This window comes from Mustela putorius, unplaced genomic scaffold (genome assembly GCF_011764305.1).
Source record: "Mustela putorius furo isolate JIRA1106 unplaced genomic scaffold, ASM1176430v1.1 tig00000129_pilon_pilon_pilon, whole genome shotgun sequence".
NCBI lineage: Eukaryota > Metazoa > Chordata > Mammalia > Carnivora > Mustelidae > Mustela > Mustela putorius.
Genome location: NW_025421290.1, coordinates 7,653,329 through 7,679,441, shown reverse-complemented (window position 1 = coordinate 7,679,441; position 26,113 = coordinate 7,653,329). Strand labels below are relative to the sequence as shown.

General features: G+C 37.8%; 1 protein-coding gene and 1 pseudogene across 2 annotated transcripts in view; one reads left to right on the top strand and one right to left on the bottom strand.

The window, feature by feature from the left end:
• STYX (serine/threonine/tyrosine interacting protein) overlaps positions 1-25,555 on the bottom strand; it is a 41,352-nt gene extending 15,797 nt beyond the window's left edge. The window contains exons 1-5 of one of the 2 annotated variants that reach the window (XM_004738796.3): positions 25,115-25,555; positions 11,577-11,609; positions 9,416-9,469; positions 5,866-5,963; positions 1,844-1,904 (exon numbers count right to left, since the gene is read on the bottom strand). In XM_004738796.3, coding sequence (XP_004738853.1) covers positions 1,844-1,904; positions 5,866-5,963; positions 9,416-9,469; positions 11,577-11,609; positions 25,115-25,171 — 303 coding nt within the window. In that variant the 5' untranslated portion in view covers positions 25,172-25,555. The remainder of the gene's footprint in view (positions 1-1,843; positions 1,905-5,865; positions 5,964-9,415; positions 9,470-11,576; positions 11,610-25,114) is intronic. The other variant, XM_004738795.3, reaches the window with a different exon arrangement.
• Positions 5-1,376, top strand: LOC123390487 (annotated as a pseudogene).
• Positions 25,556-26,113: the final 558 nt, after the last annotated feature.

Here is a 26,113-nt window from a genome sequence, read left to right as displayed (position 1 = left end):
CAGGATGAGGGCGGGTGGAAAGCAGACTCCCTGCTGAGGAGAGAGCCTGATGCGGGTGTTGATCCCAGGACCCTGAGATCATAACCTGAGCAAAGGCAGTGGCTTAACTCACTGAACTACCCAGGTGCCCCTCTTGGTTTATATTAATGAAAATTGCTTTCATTCAAGAATTTCCAAAATGCTACAAATGCACATATTACAAATTTTAAAAATTATACAGGAGCTAAAATTTAATAAATTCAAAGTGTGATTTCTCAAATATTTGGAGAGTATAAAAAGGTTAAAAATAATAAATATATTTATGCTCCCACCCTTCCGGGCTGCCCCATTTGGGCAGGGGGATCAGCTTTATTCCCTGGGGCAGGCAGGAAACAACTGCCTAATTAAAACCTCATTGGGATGGGCGCCTGGGTGGCTCAATGGGTTAAGCCGCTGCCTTCGGCTCAGGTCATGATCTCAGGGTCCTAGGATCGAGTCCTGCATCAGGCTCTCTACTCAGCAGGGAGCCTGCTTCCTCCTCTCTCTCTCTCTCTGCCTGCCTCTCTGCCTACTTGTGATCTCTGTCAAATAAATAAATAAAATCTTTAAAAAATAATAATAAAATAAAAAAATAAAATAAAACCTCATTGGGATCCTTGAGTGAGGGTGGAAGCCATGAAAAAGAACCCATGAGATACTGGGGGTTGGGATGGGTGCCCGAGCACTGGGGACCTGGGTGAGACCCCTGCAGTGGAGAGTAGGCCATTAGAGATAAGGTTTCTTACAGAACCTAAGTTATTAGGAAACATTAAAAATGTGGCCAAGACAGCTAACAAGGACCATCTGGTCACAGCCTATACCACTTTTTGAAAGTAAGCGTTTCAAGGGTACCAAAAGTATAAGTAAAGTGTCTGAGCAGGTAAAAAATGTGAAGCTTAATGAAGATAAACCCAAAGAAACCAAGTCTGAAGAGAGACTGGATGAGGGTCCACCAAAATATGTAAAATCTGTTCTTAAAAAAGGAGATAAAGCTCACTTTAAAATGAGTTTAAAAAGGAGATATAACTCCTTAAAAAAGGAGATAAAACCTTTTCCCAAAAAGGGAGATGTTGTTCACTGCTGGTATATGGGAATACTACAGGATGGGACTGTTTTTGATACTAATTTTCAAACAAGTTCAAAGAAGAAGAAAAATGCAAAGCCTTTAAAAGTGTTAAGGTTAGAACAGGCAAAGTTATCAGAGGATGGGATGAAGTACTCTTATTTATGAGTCAAGGAGAAAAGGCTTGACTAGAGTTTGAGCCAGAATGGGCTTATGGAAAAAAGGACAGCCTGATGCCAAAATTCCACCAAATGCAAAACTCATTTTTGAAGCAGAATTAGTAGATATTGACTGAAATAGCAATGCTTCAGATATGAAGACATCAGCAACAATAAAACAAAGCCTTGAAAAAACTTAGGTAACTAATTAGAGCTGGTCATGATTATAAGGGAAGAGTCAAATGGAAAATCCAAGAACTCAGATATTGTTTACCCAATTCCCAACTTTTAATGTAGATAATCCATTATAATTCCCTAAAGTTTAAAATATTTTACTACAGCTATGTAAAATAGTGGTTAAGGAGAAATGGCTTTCCTTTTACCTCATGTTATAAACTAAAAGGCTCAGTAAAAACATTCAGTGTCTTGCATTAAAAATAATAATAATAATAATAAATATTCTTTAAAATATAATCCCACAATTTTTAGTCATAACAAAGTAAAAGCAGCATAAGAAGGAATTAGTTTCATTATTAAGTTTTAGAACCATAATTAAGTCAAATCATAAAATTTAAGTGATATTAAAGCATTTGATACTACTTACCATGGGAAAATAACGTATTATATTTTCAACTGGATTATCTGCAATATCCAAGACTAAATACCTGAAAATAGAATATTTTGTGATAAGCATACCTTCGGATAAAACTGTATAAAAAACTTCAAAATTTCTCAACAAGTATGAAAATAATGGAAAACAACTTTCAAGGTATCATATTCCCAAGAACTGGGTCACAGATTTTATATTGTTTAAATACACGGCATTTAAAGCCTTAAATAATAAATTAATATTTCTGATATTTTTGTATTAAAAAAAATCTATCTCATTAAAACTGAAAAAAAAATTCACATGAACGAAGGAAACTTTCCTCTAAATCAAAATAGACCTAGAATATGGAGAAAAAGCGTCTGTATTCTTTATTATTATTCTATTTCTACTAACTTCCCCATGGACTAGAAGATTCTTCTTTGAGTGGCCCTCTGACCCCTCCTCACAATGCTACAGAGGTCATTTCAGAGGAAGCCCAAAGTCTGAAAGAGAAGAAGGTAATCAAAATAGAAGTTTAATGGAGCAATGAGTCAAACATTCATTGCCTGAACTAACCTTTAGCAGAGTAAAATCAACCAAGAGACCACCTGTCCTATATAATTTTACACTCTGGAAAACACATTAATAATGTTAGTTTAACATTATTAATATGCTAGGCTTATTTTATTTTGTGAAAACCTTCCCTTTCTAACCTATCCTAGACCACCTATTAATACAACTATAGTAATTAAGTCACAAAATTTTTAAAGTCAATATTGCCTTAAAAATACAGTTCTTTAGTGATCACTTAAATAGTAAAGTGATCATTTAGGTGGTAACAACTTCAATAAATTCAGAGTTTATCACAGAGAAGCTGAAAATCAGTATCCAAGGATAATCCAATGTAAAAACCAAAAGGAATAAGACAATGACTGTATCCAAAAGTGACTGTGTAGACTGAACTATTACATAAAACACCGCTTTAGGAGGGGAAAAATGGTAATTCAGAGTTAATCTAAAACAACTTTCAAATGTAATTCAGAGTTAATCTAAAATATTATACTGCATGTCATTTTGAATGTTAAAAACTATTAGCAGTCAGGGTGCCTGTGTGGCTCAGTTGGTTCAGCACATGACTCTTGATCTCAGCTCAGATCTTGATCTCAGGGTGAGTTCGAGCCCTGAGTTGGGCTCCATGCTGGGTGTGGAGTTTACTTTTAAAAACAAAACAAAACAAAAAGGAACCCCCCCCCAAAAAAAACCAAAAACTATTAGCATAGGGGCACCTGGTTGGCTCAATCCACAGAGATGCAGCTCTTGATCTCAGGATTGTGAGTCTGAGCCCCACACTGGGTATAGATTACTTAAAAATAAAATTTTTAAAACCAAAACCAAAACTAAAACTATTAGCAGAATTATCAATCTATAAGCCAATATTTCAAATCTAAGGAGAAAGAGTTATTCCATTAGGATAAAGAAGCTGTACCCAGGACAGTTTGGTACTAAAAACAAAATCTCTAGACAAATTAGAAATGTATAATATGGCATTTTAAAATATCATGGCATTTTTTTTCATATAGGTAAGTCTATTTGTGTGTAGACATAATACACATACATATAATAGAGTTAAGATTTAGAAGGAATATGCCAAAATGTTAACTAAAGTGTTTCCTCTGGGTTGTGGTATTAAGGATGATTTTATATTCTTCTTGGCATTATTCTGTATTTTCCAAAGTATCTATAAAGAACAAGATTTTTTTTTCTAAGATTTTATTTATTTGAGAGAGAGAGAGAGAGAAGCAGCGGTGAGGAAAGGAAGAGGGAGATGCAGACTCCCTGCTGAGCAGAGAACCCAATGCAGGGCTTGATCATGGGACCCTGGGATCATGACATGAACCCAAGACAAATGCTTAACTGACTGAGCCAGGCACTCCAAGACCAATGATTTCTTTTCTATATTAGAAAAACATTCAGTCTGGGATGCCTGGGTGGCTCAGTGGTTAAGCAGCTGCCTTCAGCTCAGGTCATGATCCCAGCGTCCTGGGATCGAGTCCCACATCGGGCTCCTTGCTTAGCGGGGAGCCTGCTTCTCCCTCTGCCTCTGCCTGCCTGTACTCTCTCTATCTCTCTGACAAATAAATAAATAAAATCTTAAAAAATAAAAAAGAAAAGAAAAACATTTAATCTATTTCATTTTAGAATACAGACATTCCTTTTTTAAAATAAGTTTTTATTAACTGAAAAATGTGTACACATGGTAAAAAATTCAAACAGTATAAGAATACCTGCAATAAAAAAATAGGTCCCACTAGCATTCCAGACCCTAAATTTCCCATTTCAGAAGCAACCACAGTCAGATTTATGGTCTTTTAGCCTAGAAACTTTCTATGCATGTACAAGAATATATGCCTAATATACTGTATATAATTTTAAACAAAATGAGAGTATACACTTGGCTATATACCTTGCTTTTATAATTTAATAAATCTTAGTGATTATTCCAAATCAACACACTTAAAAATATTTCATTCTTTTTCATGGTTACAGTATTCTATTACACGTTTACACAATATACTTCCGAGTGTCTTATACTGATGGACACTCAGGCTGCTTTCATTTTTACAAACAATAAGGCAGTGCATTAATAGTTTTAACATACATGCATTTATTTACATACAGAATATCTCTAGAATGATATTTAAGGGTTAATAGTAGCTGCCTCCCAGGAGAGAAGCTAGATGGTTGGGTTTAGAAGAGGAAAGCGACTTACTTTATTTATATAGCTTTTTTTTATTCTTTTCTTGTACCATGTGTAATACATATTCTTTATTTTTAAAATAAAGTTAAAATAACATTAAAAACCATTAAATGCTTAACCACACTCATTATAATGAGAAAGGCAAATTAGAACTATGCAAGATATCATTTTTACTCTAGGAAATTGGGAAAAATTAAAAACATTTTATAATTCTGTCTTGGAGAAATAAAAAGGAAAGAGTCTCATTCACTTCAGAGTAGGAATAAAAAATGATACAACTCACTAGAGGGCGATCTGCAACATCCGTTAAAATTTTAAATGCTCACGTTCTTTGATCCAACAATTCCACTTGTACACATTTATCTGACTGATATATTTACACACGGATTAAACAATATATATAGGAATAGCCACTATATTAGCAAAAGATGAAACAATCTAAATGTCCAATAGGTGACAGGTTGAATAAATTTTAGTATAGCCATACAATGGATTACTATACAAGTTTAAAAAACCAATGCACCTAAGTAATGATATGAAGCAATCTTTAAAATATATTAACAGGGGCGCCTGGGTGGCTCAGTGGGTTGGGCCTCTGCCCTCGGCTCGGGTCGTGATCCCAGGGTCCTGGGATCGAGCCCCGCATCGGGCTTTCTGCTCTGCGGGGAGCCTGATTTCTCCTCTCTCTGCCTGCCTCTCTGCCTACTTGTGATCTCTGTCTGTCAAATAAATAAATAAAATCTTTAAAAAAAAAATAAATAAATAAATAAAATATATTAACAATTTTAAAGCCACTGTAAAAAATAAAAGTTTATCTATAGGAATATGCTTATATATATAACATAACCCAAGGAGGATACTCAAAAAGAGTAGATGCCTCTAGAGAAGGAAACTGAGTGTCTAAGGCACAGAAATAGGGAAAGTCTTCAGTTATACTGTAGATGCTTTTGAATCTTTAAAATTTTGCATTATATGCATCACTAATTTGCAATTTAAAGGAAACTTATTTGTTAGATAATATACTATATGAACATCCTTATAAAACAGATATGTACAGGGCAAACTTCTTGGGTCTTTCCTCTTCAGGAGTTTTCTACTATCACTTATCACATAAACTTTGCTTTGCACCTCACTGCAAAACAAAAACAAAAACAAAAACCACAAACACCCACACACAACATTATGTACAGAAGTCTGCTATAATAAAATCAATCAAAATGAAAACTACATTACGTTTGCTGCCCGTAACATTTTAATTAATCACAGCAATAATTCTTACCTAAATAATTGTTGAAAGTTTGGTTTAACAAAGTTTGCTTCAATATTTTGTCTTATGCATATTATATGGGTTATTCCATATTTCTGTAGTATAGGTAGCTATAAAAAATGAGAGACAGGGAGAGAAATAGTTTAAAATACAAAACATCATCTTATTGTAACACAGATGTTTGAAAATATAAAGGACTGAACATTAGAATTAGTATAACCATATCTGAACTTTAAGTACAGGGAATTAAAGCTAATTTTATAATAATATCCCTGAAATGACCAGCAAGATATTTCAGTGATTCAAGATTAATATATACTACATAACCTCAAAAGGCTAATAGGATTATTTAATATAATTTTAGAGCTTGCTGAGACCTTAAAGATAATTTATTTCGGAAACAATACTAAATAGTGGTTTAAAGGCATGAGCCTTGGGGTCATGAGAGTCCAAGCTCTATATTCCAGCTCTGCTAATGATGTGAGCTCTGTGGCTCAGTTTTACCATGTAAAAACAGGGAAAATACTAACCTCTTCATTGAGTGGTGTGACAAATTATGTATGTCAGGTGTTTGACGCAATGCCTTGAGCACATGGCAAGTGTTCATTAAGTGGCAGTTACTGTATGTAAATTGACAATATTTATTTTTTAGAAGGGATTACAATAAGGCATAAGCAATTACTGAATATCACTGACACAGTTAAAAGCAATACCACGGCCCAAATCTCTACACTACACCATGCCTCTCCCAACATACTTTTTCTACTACAAGCCAGAATTAATTTATACAGTTCACAGACTAATAACATTTCAGTTTAAAAATTCTTCTGAAGTTAAAACTGGCAACTCCAAATGGTATTATATTCTGTGGGGCTTTTCTGGCTCTACATTTAAAGCAATTTAATATGACAGTCTTAGATCAAGTTTTTATTTGCAACTGATTATAGGTTTCAGTGAATATAATGTGCTTGATAATGTACACAGCATGTTACATATACAACATATGACATATATATAACATGACATGCTAATTTAATAGCTAGAATGTAAATTGCATGAGAACAAGGACTTTGTTCACTGATTCTTATACATATGTGTAACAGTACCTTGAATATATTAACTGTTCAATAATTATCCATTCAATAAATGAAAGAACAAAATCATCCTGTCAAGAGGAATCAGAATTCATAATCTTGGGTTTTCTATGATACTTCCAACTTATACTCCTATATATTTAATTCCCACTTTCTGCATTAAATAGTCCATAACAATAATACTAATGATTTGTAAGAGAAATCAAAGAGTAATTTATATTTGTTATGGACTGAACATTTGTGCTTCTCTAAAATTCACATGTTGAAGCCCTAACCCCCAAGGTGATAGTGGTAGTAGGAGATGGGGCCTTTAGGAGTTAATTAGACAGATTTAGATGAAGTCATGAAGGTGAAGCCCCATGATGGAATTGGTGCCCTGATAAAAGGAAGAAATATCAGAGCTTCATCCTTTTGCCATGGGAAGATGCAACAGGAACACAGCCATCTCCAAGCCAAGAAGAGGGACCTCACCAAAATCTAACCAAGCTGCACCCTGATCTCAAGATTTCCCAGCTTGTACAACTGTGAGATAAAGTTGTTGTAACCACTGGTCTATGGTGTTTTATTACAGCAGCCCGAGCTAAAAATGTGGATTTCAAGTTTTAAATGTCAATTTTTGCAGCAACTTTTCCTATGTCTGGCAGAGATTAGATAGAGTTTAATTATCTTATTTCCTGAGTGCATCCCGAGTTAGAAGAAGGGAGATAAGCACTTGGTAGGATTAATATTTAATCAATGTTCCATATTCACATTTATTAAACCTCCAAAATGTATTCAACATCTCTTCTTGTTTATACTTGATCTGTGATACATCGTTTTCATATCTACTTTATTAGTGTGAGAAACCACAGAAGATATACTGTGAAGTTACGTATATCTTGAATAAAAACCTGCTTTAACAAGTTTAAAGGCATATTAGACTATTACTGAGTAATAAAAAAAAAAACCTTAACAAAATAGGACTCAAATGTAATAACACACAGTATCTTTTATTTTCAATGGATTTTCATTTACATAAACCAAATTATGACCTAATCTCATACCTACAAACTACAGAAAAACTGCACACAAAGTAACAGTTTAAATGTATTTGAATGCAAATACATTTGACTTAACTAAATGAGTATTAGAAAACGAGTTTATTCCCTAAGGTTTATCTTTATTATTATTTGTTATTGTTATATATATTTTAGATGATGGTATGAAAAGGAATATGAGCTGTACTATGGTAATTCAGAGTGGGAAATAATCAAATTTTGCCACAGAAACTTTTCCTCAGTCTAATTATTAGACCATAGTAAAATTGAGGGGGAAGAGTTTTGTTTGTTTCTCTTTTTTTTAAAGATTTTATTTATTTATTTGACAGAGAGAGATCTAAAGTAGGCAGAGAGGCAGGCAGAGAGAGCAGGGGCGGGGGTGGGGGGAAGCAGGCTCCCCGCTGAGCAGAGAGCCCAATGCCAGGCTGGATCCCAGGACCCGGAGATCACGACCTGAGTCGAAGGCAGAGGCTTAACTCACTGAGCCACACAGGCACCCCAAGGGGAAAGAGGTTTTGAGGAGATCTGTAAACAAATACTTGTGGTTTAATGTGACAAACAGTATAATAGGTATATTTCTAAAATGCTGTAGGAATACAAAAGGCAAATTATCTAAACTCATCTGGAAGGCCAGTATTTTGTGAATACTACATTATTTGATTTTTGTTTATCTTAAGTAAGTTACAGTTAAGTCTATAGTTCTCTGTATTTTCCTTAGTACTTTTTATTTTCACCAACACCCCCTTTCCAACCTAGCTGTAGGCCATCAAAACTAGGTTTACTCCTACATATGCCTCAACAGTCAAAAGGGCTTCCAGTTTCAAAGAAATTAATTAAAAAAAAAAAAAAAAAACTCCCTATTCATCTAAACTCATAAATACATTAAATTAAATCATTAAAGTTAAAAATGCAACAGTTTTTTTTTTTTTTTAACAAAACTTACTGTAGGTAGATATCATACTCAAGAATACTGACTTCTTGGGGTGCCTGGGTGGCTCAGTGGGTTGGGCCTCTGCCTTCGGCTCGGGTCATGATCTCAGTGTCCTGGGATCGAGCCCCACATCGGGCTCTCTGCTCAGCGGGGAGCCTGCTCCCCACCCCCCTCTCTCTCTGCCTGCTTCTGCCTACTTGTGATCTCTGTCAAATAGATAAAATCTTTAAAAACAAAACAAAACAAAAAAGTGCATACACATGCACACACACATGTACCCTTGATAAAGAAAGATTAACTAAAATGTCAAATATACTTATTTGTGGTTTGTGGTGACACACTTGACAATCACTGGTCCAGTAATATTTCAAAAGAGGTAGGTACTCCAGAGTAACATGCAATATTTATAGACCTTCCCTCAAAACTCTTACTACTAAAAAAAATTTATTCCAAAAAAGCTAGTTAATAGTCTCCTGATGAACCAAACCTGAAGTTCATACCTTGCTTTTCATAGCAGAAGAATATGGACCCAAAAACAATCCAGGTAAAATTTCCTAAAGAAAAAAAAAAAAAGTTGAGATATTTACCATTAACAACTTAAATCTATACAAACTATGTACCATATATGTGGATTTGTGGAGTATTTTCATAATTGTTACAGTAATTTGCTTTAAGAGTCTCATGCTCTACTGACTGAGCTAGCTGGGCACTAATCTGCTTTAAAAGCTTGTAACTTAGGGAACATTTTCTAGCCACACGGAGCAAATGACTGGGAAGAGAAATGGATATGTGCTTTATATATCAAATGAGACATTTAAAATTTAAATATAGTTCTGAAAAGTCAAGATATCTGGCGGCGCTTGGATGGCTCAGTGGCTTAAACCTTTGCCTTCAGCTCAGGTCATGATCCCAGGGTCCTGGGATCAAGCCCCGAATCGGGCTCTCTGCATCGGGCTCTCTGCTCGGCCGGGAGCTTGCTTCCTCCTCTCTCTGCCTGCCTGCCTGCCTCTGCCTACTTGTGATCTCTCTCTCTCTTCAAATAAATAAATAAAACCTTTAGGGAAAAAAAAGTCAGAAATCTGAACTTCTACAGTGCTTTTTAGAAGCAGTTTGGGTATAATTATCATATTATATGACTGTCTTTTTTTTTTTTTTTTTTTTTTTGAAAAAAGAGAAGGGGAGAGAGACAGAGGTGAGAAGGAGACAGCATCTTAAGCAGGTTCCCTGGCCAGCACAGAGCCTGAGGAGAGGCTCAGTCTCATGACACTGAGACTCTGACCTGACCGAAAATCAAGAGTCCCAGTGCTTAACTGACTGAGCCATATAGGTGCCCCTATATGACTGTCCTTCATATTAATAAAAATCTCTCATTTTACTTACAGTCTCTGCGATAGTTTAGAAATAAAATAGGCATAAAGAAAATTACCCCTTTGGAATTACACAAAACCTTATTCAGCCATATCAAAAGTAGCACAAGACACAAGATTAGAACTGTTGTTACTTATTGTTAATAAAAGTATTATTGCAGGAGCGCCTGGGTAGCTCAGTGGGTTAAGCCTCTGCCTTCAGCTCAGGTCATGGTCTCTGGGTCCTGGGATCGAGCCCTGCATCGGGGCTCTCTGCTCAGCAGGGAGCCTGCTTCCCTTCCTCTCTCTCTCTGCCTGCCTCTCTGCCTCCTTGTGATCTCTGTCTGTCAAATAAATAAATAAAATCTTAAAAAAAAATAAAAAAGTATTATTGCAAAGTTTAAAAAGGACCAGTATCAAATGTTTGCCTACTGACAAGAGTTTCAACAATTTTAAATAAATACCTTCCAAACACTGGATTAAAATTTATTCTATGTGATTTCAGTATAGAAAGATTTTAGTTGGGCTATATCATATCCTAGATATTAATACAATGTAATTTTTCAGTTCAGTTCTATGAAAATTGTTACTATTTGTGTAGAGGTCTGATTTCTCCTACCAGCTTCTTGTGGGCAGAAATTACATTTACTCATCTTTGCATTTCCCACAGCACCAAGTAAAATGTCTCATAAGTACTCAGATACTTTTAAAAGATAATTTTCACTAATAGAGAAAAGAAACAGATTTTTATAATTCAAGGTACTCCTGGGAACAGGAGACACTGATTGATTCTGGGGTTAGCAGAGTGACTGTCACTTGTAAGAAATGCAAAAGAAAAACAAACTGCTATGAGGGTTAACTATCATTTTATCATTCCATTTTGGGAGTATTCCACTCAGGCTTCTGGAGGACTTCATTATGGAAGTTGACTGGAAATCAGACATAAAAAGGAACAATTATTCAAGAGTGATCTGCTTTATAGTCAACTCTTTTGGACTTATCTAAACTAGACATTCACAGAAAACAGTTTTTAAAAGGAATAAAATATTGTACCAAATTTTTCAGATAAGGAAAAACAAAGTGATTCTTTAAGCATATACATATATTTCTATGTCCATGATTCTAATCTAAGGAAGAAAGGCAACAATTCATTTCTCATCTTTTTAAGATCCATGATTAACCTTAAATAACCTTGATTTTTAAAATACTTAATGATGAACCTATAGACCATGAGCCAACAGCTCTCAAATCCTTTGTGAAATTAGGTTATTTAATAATGATAATAGTAATACATGTGGTTTGAATATTATCTTACCTGCATCTCTCGTCTCATAGGGTAGGTCCATTCCTTAACGATGGAAAGAAAACACAAGAATAAAAGTGAATGACAGATAACAAAAGGTTACCCAATTAAAAGTTAAAGATGTGACATACAAGTGTATGGATTTTTTGAAAAAATACATTGTACTTTAGGAATACTCTATAGATTTGCAAACACTTGAAAATCTTTGCAAACACTTGAAAATTTAAGTTACAAGAAACAATGATTAAGGGGCGCCTGGGTGGCTCAGTTGGTTAAGCATCTGCCTTCAGCTCAGGTCATGATCTCAGGATCCTGAGATCGAGCTCCACCTCATGCTCCCTGCTCAGTGGGGAGACTGCTTCTCCTCCTCCCTTGGCCTCTCTCCCCTGGCTTGTGTACTCTCTCTCTTTCTCTAAAATAAATAAAATCTTGGGAGGAAAAAAAAAACAAACAATGATTAAGGTATTCTTTAAGTAACTATGCTTCCAAAATTACGATTATGTTATTTCATACAGTGAATGGAATAGCTCATTAATTAAAGAAATTTCTCCCCAAAACTGATCCTCCAAATCAGAAATGCCAAATAGCCTTACTGCGATTCATGTCAACTTTAACCAACTGGCAGCAGATAGCTAAAACACTGTGTGAGGAAAGACTTAAGAAGAGTACTGTGATCAATGAGCAGTTTATGTAATGGATGAAAGACTGTTAAATCATAGGTATTTGCCATCCCTGATCTAAACCACTAAATGGTTATCAAACAGTCTTTTTCATATCTCACTTGGGCTTGATCTGTCTTTTAGCAGTCTGATTCCCTTTAAAGATACACTTTATGAAAGTATAGAGTTCATTCTCTCTTTGGAATGCAGACCAAAGTAAACAAGTTGGAAAATAAAGCACATGTCAATGGCAAAGGACAGAAAACATTCGGTTGAGCACCTCTCTCTTGATTTTGGCTTATTTTGGCCCAGGTCATGGTCTCAGGGTCCTGGGATCACGCCCTACATTAGGTTCCCTGAGAGTAGGGAGTCTGCTGGAGATTCTCCTCCTCTCCTTTTGCCCCTCCCTCCCCAAAATAATAAGTCTTTTTTAAAAAAAATAAAGAAAAACTTGGAAAAGATGAAAGCAGTCACAGTGAATTGATAAGAAGAATCAAATATAGTACAGATAGTCCTCATTCGTAAACAGACTGCATCCCAAAAGCTTCTAACTTGGTTGCTTTCAACTTAGAATTATAAACAGAAATGAGGTTTCTAAAGTTAAAACTGGAAAAGCTTTTTAAAAAAATCCTTTATTTTCAGGGGAAAAGAATTAAGGGATACAAACTTCCAGTTATAAAATAAGTCACAGGGGGTGCCTGGGTGGCTCAGTTGTTGGGCAACTGCCTTCGGCTCGGGTCATGGTCCTGGAGTCCCAGGATTGAGTCCCATATTGGGCTCCCAGCTCTGTGGAGCGTCTGCTTCTCCCTCTGATCTTCTCCCCTCTCATGCTCTCTCTCACTGTCTTTCTCTCAAATAAATAAATACATTCTTTAAAAAATAAAAATAAAATAAGTCATGTGGATGAAAAGTATAGCATCAGGAATATAGCCAATAATTTGGAATAACTTTGTATGGTGACAGAAGTTAACTACACTTACGGTGAGCAATGGGCAGTGTACAGAACTGTCCAATCACTATGTAATATACCTGAAACAAATATAACATTATATGTCAATTAGAACTATTGACAACCCAGAAATTACAACCCAGCAATTACACTACTATGTATTTATCCAAAGGATACAAAAATAGAGATTGGAAGGGCACATGCACCCTAATGTTTATAGAAGAAATGTCCACAATAGCCAAAACATGGGAAGATGTCCATTGACAGATGAATGGATAAAGAAATGGTATGTATACATAAGGGAATATTACTCAGCCATCAAAAAGAATGAAATCTTACTATTTGCAGTGATGTGGATGGAACTAGAAAGTATCGTGCTAAGCAAAGTAAGTCAGTCAAAGATAGACAACTACCAAATGACTTCACTCATATGTGGAATTTAAGAAACAAAACAGATGAACATAGGGAAAGGGAAGGATAAGAATAATAGAAGAATAGAATAAGGAAAACAGAGAGGGAGGCAAACCCTAAGAGACTACATGGAACGAACTGAGGATTGATGGGTGGAGGAATGGGGTAACTGGATGACAGGCATTAAGGAGGGCACTTGATGTAATGCACACTGGGTGTTATATGCAACTGATGAATCAACTAAATTCTACCCCTGAAACTAGTCACATACTATACATTAACTAAATTTATTTTAACTCAAAATGCTATTTTAAATGCTTTGTGACTGAAATAATTCACAGAAAATAGGTGCCTTGTTAAGCCAATTTCCAGTGAATGCTGGATGCAGACAATTGCTACAACCATATATAGTGACATGCTTAGAAGTACATTTGTGGGGGCACCTGGGTGGCTCAGCTAGTTAAGGGTCTGCCTTCAGCTCAGGTCATGATTCCAGGGTCCCAGGATCCCTTCTCAGCAGGGAGTCTGCTTCTCCCTCCCCCTCCTCAGGTGCACTTGCTCTCTCACTCACTCACTCTCTCCCTCTCAAATAAATAAAATCTTAAAAAAAAAAAGTATATCTGCATATCTATTCTTCTAATCTAAACTGAATTTAAGTAAAATTAACAAATAATGAAGGGGTGCTTGCCTCAGTCAGTTAAGTGTTAAACTTTGTTTGTCTCAGATCATGATCTTGGCGTCATTAAGATCAAGCCCTGTATCAGGTTCTATGCTCAGTGGAGTCTGCTTTTCTCCCTCTCCCTCTGCCCCCCCCCAAAAATCAGACAAACCCCTTTTCACTTTTAATTTTAGGATTACAGAATAGTTAAAAATAGTACAAGGAATTCCCTTTACCCTTCACCTAGATTTTCCAAGTCAGAAAAGTATTTTTAACACATAAGGTAGAAATGTTATACATCTGTAACAGAAATCTAAGCTAGGATGCAATGGGGAATTATTCATATCGGAGGGCTGCAAGTTATCAGAAGGGAGGAGGGGAAAGGGGGAAACGCAGAAAAAGGGGGAAAGAACGTGTCTGTTTTGTAGAACAAGAAGCTACGGTTAGGTGTTCCACCAGATACCCTCTTCTGTGAGCCAGTTTGAGCCAGTTTGGAGGTGACATCCTGCAAAGAAGCCCCCCCCCCAGTTGCCCTAAAGTTACCTCTGGCTCATTAGAATACTAAGATCTCCTCCCAAGGGTGAGGTTTTCCACCATTTTTTGACCATACAATGTACATACTAGCATGGTGACATACTAAGCATGAGCAGTTTAAACCAAGTGCCTAGGTAACAAAATGTGTAAGTTCCTTAATGTATCAAGCTCCCTGGCTCTGCTCCCTAGCACACAGAATAAATGTTTCATAGATGAATCCCAAGAGGAGACAGACAGTACTTTGAGACAGTACTGTCTCCTTGTGACAAGTAATAAAAACTCTTTGCTTTCTTTTCTTTTCTTTTTTTAGAGAGAGGAGAGATAGAGCAGAGAGAGAAGGAGAGAGAAAAAATCTTAAGCAAACTCCAAACCCCTGAGATCACCACCTAAGCCGAAATCAAGAATCAGACACTTAAGTAACTGTGCCACCCAGGTGCCCCAAAACTCTTTGCTTCCTTGGGTTGTGTTCAATATAATGCACCCTGAGCAGCAAACCTCTTGAATTTGGCTACAGAAAAGACAGAATAGTACTCCTGCAATATAGTCAGCAATTTTTCTTTTTAATAAAGAAGAGAAACAAAGTATTTTTTTGTCTTTAACAGATCTTGGCAATGTGATATCAGTAGGCTATAAACCCCAATAAGCCATATCAGGAGAGGACCTGCAGATCTTTCATGGCCTTGTATATCTGTTCTTTTAAAATGGACATATAAAAGAAGACACAATGAAGTGTTAAAATGCCCAAATCTGAATGTAGAGCTCAATAAACTTTCAGAGGCAATACAACCATGTAATCACGACCCAGATCAAGATTTTCGTCATCTCAGGGGTGCCTGGGTGGCTCAGCTGTTAAGCATCTGCCTTCAGCTCAGGTCATGATCTCAGGGTCCTGGGATCGAGCCCCACATCAGGCTCCTTGCTCAGTGGGGAGCCTGCTTCTCACTCTCCCACTCCCCCAGCTTGTGTTCCCTCTCCCACTATGTCTCTGTCAAATAAATAAAAATAAAATCTTAAAAAAAACACTTTCGTCATCTCAGAAAATTCCCTCCTCTTCTCAGTCAATATCCTCTCTTCAGAGGTGACCAGTGACTGCTGTGACTAAAGATTAGTTTTGCCTGATCTTGAACTTAGTATAAATGAAATCACAACAGTACTATTTTGTTTGGCTTCTTTCACTCAACCTAATGTCTGTGACATTCATCCATGTTGTCTGTCACATGGCTGGCTCAGTTGGAAGAGCATGTGACTCTTGATCTTGGGGTTGTGAGTTTGGACTCACAACCAAATGTGAGGTTAGTTGTATGGGTGTAGAGATTACTCTACAATGGGTGTAGAGAGTACTCAAAAAAATAAAATCTTAAAAAAAAGTAAGGGGGGGTGAGGAGGGGTAACAGGGTCACGGACACTGGGGAGGGTTGTTGTAATGAGCAATGGGGATTATATAAGACTGATGAATCACAGACCTGCACCCCTGAAACAAATAATACATTATATGTTGCTGGGTTTTTAAAAATTTGAGACAGAGAGAGAGAGAATGCATAAGCGGGGAGAAGGATCAGAGAGAAGGAGAAGCAGCCAGATATGGGTCTTGATCCTGAGATCATGACCAGAGCTGAAGACAGAGGCTCAGCCGACTGAGCCATCCAGGTGCCCCTATAAAACATTACATATTAATTTTTAAAATATCAATGGAATTCCTAAGTCACAGAGTATGCCTATATCTGGCTTTATTGGACACTGCCAAAAGTTTTCCCAAACCAATTTACATTCCCATCAGCCATGTAAGGGAGTTCTAGCTGTTCCACATCTTTACGATGGCCTTATTTAAAATGACACCATATATGTAAGACATAAGACAAAGCACAGGACCTGATCAAAGAGGGAAGTAAGATCAACACCAAAAAACCTGACCCAAAAGGCAACGTTCTCATTGAATGATAAACTGGGAAGATTAGGGAGGGAGGAGAATTTACCTCATCCCCACAGAAATGAGTACTCTTGCCTTTCTTAGCTTTGAGTCTGAGCAAAATAGGGTGGTAATAGTGGGTTGGGATCTTCCTAACCACAATCTGGCCTTTGCTCAACTTTGGCATTAAAATTCAATTATTTTTGTGAGGCCAAGTGAAAATTCAATGTCAGGTGGTCCTAGGTAGATAGTGTCCATTGGTTCTTGGGAGAAGCAAATGCATTTTCTTTCTGGAGAAGCATGCCCTAAACCTAGATCAGAAATAATTCACAGAGGTAAGTTTAAACGAGCTCACAATTTGAAAAAAAAAAAAGAGGAAATGAACCACCATAAAAAACAGATACAAACTGAATCACATTCATAAAGGCTGCAGATATTAGGACAATGAAAAATACAATACATTTAGAGTATCAAAGGTATGAGAGCATCAAAAGTATGAGCAAGGATTAAGAAATTTATTTTTTAAAGAGAACCAAATGGTATATGAAGAAATGAAAAAACACAAATGAAATTAAAAATTGGTGGAACAGGCTAAAGAGAAGAAAGGTTGTAGTTAAAGAGAGAATTTGTGGGGCAGCTGAGCCACTCAGTGGGTTGGGCCTCTGCCTTTGGCCCAGGTTATGATCTCAGGGTCCTGGGATGGAGCCATGCAGTGGCAGGCTCACAGCTCAGCAGGGAGTCTGCTTCCCATCCCATCACCTCCCCCCAGCCTTTCTGCCTGCTTGTGATCTCTGTCAAATAAATAAATAAAATCTTAAAAAATAAAGACAATTTGTGAACTAGAAAACAGAACTGAAGAAATGACCTAAATTCAGAGTTGGAAAATATGATCACTTAATATACATATAAGATAGAATTTAAACATCCAACATCCATAAAATCTAAGTTCCAGAAGGAGGATAGAGAAAATAGATATATTACTGAAAATTTTCCAAAACTGGCTAAAGACACCACACTTTGGAAATGAGCAACCCACTAAATCCCAAGCAAGATAAGGGTAAAGAAATACACAGGTAAATAGCAGTATATCAAACACAAAGCAGAATTTCTTTTTCCAGACTAAAAGCAAACACAGGAGTGGAAAGAAGAGTCCAAAAGACGTTCACATATGCAGCCAATTAATTTTCCCAAAGACAACAAGGCAATTCAATTGAGGGGGAAAAAAGTCTTTCAACAACCGGTGCAGGAACAAGTAGATATTTATCTAGAAAATATTTGTCTAGTAAATAAAATGAATTCTGATCCTGACTTCTCTCACCACTCCCATCCCAAACCCTCTGCACACATAAACATCTTGTCTGTCTTCACTGTTTCATCTATTTCCAACACTTGATGACAGGTGCCTGTCACATAATAGGTATTCAATACATACTTGATGAATAAATGGGGAAAAAAGTGTGTACGTATAAACACAAATGCAAAAATGACAAAACTTCTAGAAGAAAACACAGAATACATTTACAACCTTGGAAAAAGCAAAGATATCTTTAAAAGGGCACAAAAGATTTTTTTTAATTAAAAAAAATTATTGGGGCGCCTGGGTGGTTCAGTGGGTTAAAGCCTCTGCCTTAGGCTCAGGTCATGATCCCAGGGTCCTGGGACAGAGCCCCACGTCAGGCTCTCTGGTCAGCATGGAGCCTCCTTCTTCCTCTCTCTCTGCCTGCCTCTCTGCCTAGTTGTGATCTCTGTCTGTCAAATAAATAAAATCTTAAAAAAAAAATTATTAAGGGCCACCTGGGTAGCTCAGTTAAGCATGACCTTCCACTCCAGTCATGATCCCAGCAGGGAGTCTGCTTCTCCCTCCCCCTGTTCTTGAGCTCTCACTCTCTCCCTTTCTCTCTCACCCCCTCAAATAAATAAAATCTTTTTAAAAAAGTTTATTTAAGGGAGAGACAGCATGCAAGCACATAAGCAGGGGGAAAAGTAGCAGGAGAAAGGGAGAGAATCCCCAAGCACACACACTTCCTGCTGCGCAAGTAACCCTACAAGGGGCTCCATCTCAGGATCCTGAGATCATGACAATTATCACACAATGAAATAGTGTTCAGTAACAACAAAGAATCTACTACTACTCCTAAGCACAATATAGGTGATTTCATAGATATTCTGTTCCTTGAAAAAAGCCATAAACAGGCGCGCCTGGGTGGTTCAGCCAAGACGTTAAGCATCTGACTCTTGGTTTCAGCTCAAGTTGTGGTTTCACCAATAATAAGATTGCACCCTGAGCCAATGCCCTGGGTTACATACTCAGCGGGAAGTCGGCTTGTAGATTTTCTCCCTCTGCCCCTCCCCCATTCTCTCTCTCTCTCTCTCTCACACACACACACACACACACACACAAAGTCATAAACAAAAGAGTCCATTTTACATGTCCCATTTATATGAAGTTCAAGAAGAGATAAAACTAAACTGCCATTACAGAAATTGTAATATTCACTGCCTATTTGGACCCTGCTTAATACTGTCCCTCTTTCTCTGCTTCCCCTCAAAGAAAAGGTACTGTTTTCTCTATTTTGCATTTCTACTTTAGGTACAGAGAGCCTAAGTAACTTAACTTTGAATCGAAACAGCTGACTCCAGAAACACTGACACTATATAGCCTCTCAATGTAAGAAGGAACTATGTAGCAGACAGAGCTGTACTAAACAAATATTGACTGGGGCAACCCCTTCGGTCCGCTCCCTCCTTGGGAGCTTTGTACTATCACTTTGGCTATCACTCAATAAACCTTGCTCTGCTGCCCATCAAAAAAAAAAAAAAAAAAAAAAAAAACCAAAACCAAAAAATAAATAAATAAAATTAAACAAATACTGACTGCATAAAATGATGATTAGCCTATAGGGATTAACAGAAATAAAGTATATAGTTTCCAAGCCAATAGAGGGGAAAATGTAATCAAATTTTTTAAAAAGATTATTTATTTGACAGAGAGAGAGATCCCAAGTAGGCAGAGAGGCAGACAGAGAGAGAGGAAGCAGGCTCCCTGCTGAGCAGAGAGCCCGATGTGGGGCTCGATCCCAGAACCCTGGAATCATGACCTGAGCTGAAGGCAGAGGCTTTAACCCATTGAGCCACCCAGGCACCCCTGTAATCAATTTGTACAAAATGAATGAATGCACATTTAATTTACCAATATGTTATAACCGTTTTACACTAAAAAGTTTTAAAGAACTTAAGCCAAAAATTCTGTCATTTTCATCATGGTACCCCTAACATTGAGCATAGTATTTGCTACAGAATAAGCACATGACAGATGTACATTATGGATATATACAGTGCTCCCCCCCCCCTTTTTTTAAAGATTCCTGATTAGTCTAATAGACAGTCTTATCTTCCTGAAGAAACTTACCAGAGTTGCAAGAAAGAAGAAAAGCAATTAAAGAAATGTGACTTTTGGGGCGCCTGGGTGGTTCAGTGGGTTAAAGCCTCTGCCTTCGGCTCAGGTCATGATCCCAGAGCCCTGGGATCGAGCCCCACATCAGGCTCCCTGCACAGCAGTAAGGCTGCCCCTCAAACCCCCCATCTCATGTTCCTGCTCTGTCACATAAATAAATAAAATCTTTTTAAAAAAGAAAGAAAGAAAGAAAGAAAAAGTGTTTTCACTGGCTGGCCACTAATTTTTATTTTTATTCATTTTAAAACAAACATGACCACATGGATAGAATGCAAAGCTTACTTTAATTTTTAAGTGAAGTAAGAGGCTTCAAAGAAATTTTGAGCTCCCAAAAGACTGTATACAGTAGAACATGTATGCTATATTTCTTTAAGGAAGATATTATAGAAGTAAAAAGCAAGTTGTATTGCAAGAGAGAACGAAAAACTACTCCTATTCACCTGACAAAAAAGCACATAGCCTACTTTTGTGAGCATCAGACTTGCTGTAATAGGCATGGATCCTCTGAAATCTAAAAGGCTTTCTCTCACAGATTTCATTAAACTATTCCTAGTGCTAGAATTAAATTTTGATCTCAAGATTCTACCCTCTTTATTTACCTAGCCCTGATACCTACCCTACAAATCTTAATCCTGTCTTGTCTATCAGTTCTGGTAATGCCTTTAGCATAGCAGATCAAGATGTTAAGTCACTCATGCTCACTGTCTTGCTCTACCAGATGTTCATCTTCATCTGTCTGATCGCCGTCTCTAACAACCAAGTCTTGCCTATATCACACTCTTAATCTCAGCCTGCCCACACTTCTGCTAAAATCCATCACTTTAGAGATGGTAGTGGTAATGGGGCAGATTCCCAATGATCTATTGAGAATTACTACTGTACTTAATTAGTAGAATCTGTTTCCCAAACTCCCGATGACTAGCCAAACAGTCCCAACTATATTTTTCAAACCAAAGCAAGCAACCTAACCAACATAATCCTAATTGTGAAACACACTCTGCTTCTGATAAAAATTAATTCATAAGTATCATTCAATCACCAATATGTGCTAAAAGGTATGGCATATTAAAACATCTTTCATGTTCTCTCCTCCTTCTGAGACAAATGTAATTACATGAGCTATCAAATTGCACTTAGGGGACAGAAAAATGTTCAAAGATCAGTAAATAAGTAAATAAACACAGCAAAGAATATAGGCTATAACCATTAGATAAAATAAAAACTTAATTCTTATTTTCAGATGGATCAGGCTGGATGAAACATAACAACCTTTAGAAACACCAAGATAGATTATGAATTTTAGTTGATGGGAGGAGCAGTTCAGAGGAAAAAAAAAATCATCAGAATACAATACTAGAGCTGGGACATTTCACAAAAGAAAAAGTAGTACTGGGGTTTCTCTTCTCCAAAAAAATTTAGCCCTCTTCATAGTAAGCCCTTTCCTTTAATTCTCATCCCTATTTTGCTTCAACCAAAACACAAAGGAGTTTTTCACTCTAAAAACAAGAGACAGAAGGGCGTTCAAGTAAGATCTCTTAAGTCAGTTACTCATAAATCTGGCTGCCACTAGAATTATCTGACTCTAACACAGACCAGTTAAATCAGAATAGGTGCTGATAGGGTCCAGGAATGGTTATTTTTTAAGAAGTCCCCTAGGTGATTCTACTCTACAGTCAGGTTTAAAAAGCACCATTCTAAATATAAGGGATCCTCAATCAAAAATATTAAGCAATTCCCATTTTTTATTCTGTCTTACGGGAATCAAAAGAGAAAATAAAGTGACATTTAAGTTGCCAAATTGCAACTGAAATAAATTATATTTCACTATAAAAACATTAATTTCTGAATTATAAAATCAGTTGCCCTAACTATGCAACTAATTTATTCAAAAATTGACAGTGTAAGCTGCTCTTCACTTCTAAAAAGAAAGTACTGTAATCTTGTCACCAGACTCCACTAATAAAACCAATCAAGATTCTTCCATTAATTCAACAAACATTTGTTAAGCTTAGGGTATATACCAGACAGTGTGTCAAGTGCAAGAAACAGTGAGAATAAGACAGGATCACATTGGTGAATAAACTCACTTATGAAAATTTCAGTCTACCATGGAAAAGAGACATTGACCAAAACCATCAGTATGATGTCTATTACAAGTTAGGTATAAAGTACCAAGTGCTGCAGAGACTTATAAACCTGGAGGATTAAACTATTCTGTGGAGTGAGAGTGGGAGAGGGAACAGGAGGAGTTAGCAAAATCAGGGAACTCCTTTCTCAAGAAATGATACCTAAAGTTAGATCTAACCCAAGAGCAAATAGTTAATTAGGGGAAGGCAAGCGTAGTGCTGGCAGCCACAGGGGGGGAAATGGCAAACACAAAGGTTCTGGTTGGAGGTGGGAGAGTGGAGGAAACCAAAACATTCCAGGAACTGAGAGAAGATGAACGTGGTTAAGGAAAACAGAGAAGAGGAAGAGTAGTAGCTCATAATAAGGTCAGAAAGGCACACAGAAGCCAGATCACACACCACCCTGCAGAGAATGTTAAGGCTTTGAACTTCATCCTTAAAACAATGGGAAATCACAGCAAAGTTTTAAACAAAGGAGTGACAATCTTTTTGCAAACTGATCTGAACACAGCTAAATTTTTGCGGGGACTATCCTAAAAGAATGTCCCGACTAGTATTTCAAGAAATGTAGAAGTAATACTCTTATAGAGGTGACAGATTCATCAAGCTGTCACAGACTGATCATATCATAAGAGCATGCATTAAAATTTCTCTACTTGAATTCTATTTTTGCTAAAACAAGATTTGGATTGTAATTTAGGTTTCCATGAAATGCTTCCTAGATGGAATAACACTATTACCGGCTAGTCACCATAACTACGTAAGACCATTTGACACTTTACCTATCTCATGGGATATTAGAAAATTAAGGTTCTGTTTTATTAGTTTATCATGAGTAACTATATGACCTATTTAATGGTTTTTTATAGTTCTGTCTGCCTAGAAAGCACCCTCCATCCTCTGTGGAAATGCTCTATGGTTTTGTTGGGAGGGCTACCAATGATGAACTTCACACCCCTGGCCACAGAAGTAAGTATATGGCCTAGACTGGGCTCCTCATTGTATTCCCCCCTTTATGGCTATATGGATTGATCCAAAGGATGGCACATGACCTAGGTTAAGCCAATCCTCCAGATTTTAAATATTGAAGCTCAAAGAGATATTATTCCTCAATGTGTAAGCTCTGTAAGGGTGTGACCTTGAAGAAGCTGACAGTCAATCTCTGTATCTGTGGAGAAACCAGAGTAAAAGCAGAAACCCTGAGAGAAAATAAGAGACAAGCATTAACAAGAGGCAGAGGCAGTTCTGATGCATTATGATACAGTCTAGTCAAGTCTCTGAGACCAACTGCACCACTACCTTTCTGGATTTAATTACTTCTTCCTCTTTTGCTTAAGCTATTCTGAGTTGGTTTTTGTCACTTGGAACCAAAAGAAAACTAACACCCAATGCTATGAAAAAAGGAATGAAGTTGCTTTCAGTAAATAATATATGCTTCATTATCTCTAGGCTTTAAGCATTACTTCTGTCCTTGCAGAGGAACACTATATAAAATATTTTATAAAATATTTATAAAATTATTTTATAACAATTTTAAAGGAATAAGACATATACACAATAAAAGCTTAAATCCAAGTCTATAAACATTTTAAACTAGAAATCAAGAGATCAAGGCCCTCAACTATGTCTTACACTACTGTTACCTTGGCATATCACTTCTCGTGAGCTACAATTTCTTCACCTCTAAAGAGAGAATGCTCTACACTACTTTTTAAGGTCGCTTCCAGACTGAAATCACTGAATCATTTAAGGACAAAAAGCATATTCCTCATTCACATATTCCATATTAAACAAAGAAAAAAGTATAAATTTATTTTTAAAATAATCTAAATTCAATTATTTTTCCTATTTAAGAGTCCAACCTTAACATAAGAAATTGTGAAAGACTACAAGTAAAGGATCCCTCCAAATAAAAAAATAAGACCCCCAAAAGATATTCAAAAGAATATTTGGTATAACCGAATGGTTTCTTAAAAATAAAGCCTTATTTTCCAATTATTAAGATATTTAGAACTAGAAAATTTTACTCTTTCTGGATCCTACTAGAGCATAACTGAGTATCCTTGTCTCGTTACTAATTTAGTCTTCAGAAAACTCTAATTTAGTAGAGTGTAACACCATTTTATTTTAAAGTAGCAGTGTGGGGGGGACGACTCAATACAAACTTTAGGCAAGGAAAAAATAAGGTGGAGTAGTACAAAGAATCCCGAATTAGATATGAGGGGAACAGGTTCAAAGAAATTCATTCTCAGTATCAACTGCCCTCCAAAGGGAAAGTTTCGTGGCTGAAGTTTTTAGATTCAAATGTACTAGCTTTATGACATTTTATTCTGCAGGTCAAGGCTTCGCCTCAAACAAACAAACAAACAAAACAACTACTTTGTTAAACTTTTTGAAGGCACACTTCGAAAGTTCAAGCCCCAGATCCATTTCACATATGGGGACATGTGTACCACAAGTGAATCGATGACACCAAAAAAATCCTTCAAACTGAGATTTAAAACATTACCCTCGTATTGCCTTGGCAATAAAAAGGGGAACCTCCCTCAAAGTAAGTCCTGGACGCCGAGTCTCGGGGAGAAAAGACTGCTTTTGCCCTTCCCATTTAATTAAGTAGACCAGACCCAGCTGCCCCTCCGCCAGGGTCTCAGGAGAGGAAAAGGTACGCATTGAGTGAGGGTCAAAGCACACCGCCCCTGGGCGGGAGGCTCCTCCCCGAGGTCCCAGGACGGTCTCAGGAAGCAACAGGGCTCCGGGGGAACCGGAGACTTCGACGGTTGGGGCCTGGGGTCGCCCAGCGGCCGAGGAGCCACACGGGGAGGCCTGTGCGTGGCAGTCACCGGACAAACTCACCTCAGCGTCTTCTTTACACTCCGGGAGCGAGGGGAACTCCAGCTTCACGTCCTCCATGGTCCCGGCCCGGGGCTTGTGGGTGGGGTGGGAGTGGGAGTTATCTGGCCCGCCCGACCCTCGGGCTGCCAGTGGCAGAAAAAGGAAGAAGGGCGGGTGGACCAGAGGACTGACGGGCGGGCAGCGGGCTTAAAACTAACACACGCAGACTAAACGGTCCCAGCGATTCCGGCGGCGACGGCGGCGACAGCGGGGAAGAGGAGGGTTGGGCGGCTCATACCCGGCCGCCATGCTGCTGCCGTCTCCCTCCCCCTGAGTCTCCGCGCCCCTCAGGCCGCACAGGCTCGGGCACAAGCAAGAGCCCTACAACCGTCTCCCCTCCCTGCACGGCCCCAGCCAATCCCAGCCCACGCTTGCCTTCGGCCCGCCCCCCGCGGCCGCCAGGTGTCAGCGCGCCACCGCCCCGCCCCTCCGCCAGAGCGCAGACGCGGGGGGGCGGGGCCTCGGAAGAGTCACGGCCGAAGCTCACCCTGTGTGGAGGAGGTGGGGCTGCGGCAGAAGGGAGGGAACGACTGAAGGTCCTGGGAAAGGCAGTGGGACAAATCAGACCAGCTCTGCCCTTTCCAGAAAGGACGTAAATCCCTTCTGTAGTACACGAACGGGCAAAACGTCTAGCCACCAGAAACTGGCATCCAAAAGGAAAACTGTAGTTTCTGCCCTCAGAATCCTACGCAATCTGTGGTGAGGTTATAACCAAAAAAGAGTAATAAATGAAAAGGTCATCTTAAAACTGTTATGCTACGCAGAAAATGAAACACCCATCACCTTTTAGTAAACTGAAACGCTGGACTTTTAAGAATACTTGGGAACATGACTAGAAAATCTCAAGACACAATGGAGAGTAGAAAATCCTAAGAAAAAGAAACTGATAGTTCACTCAGTAAAATATACATCATACTGAAGGAAGGTCTCTCCCTTTAAGTTTATGTTGAAATGTTACTA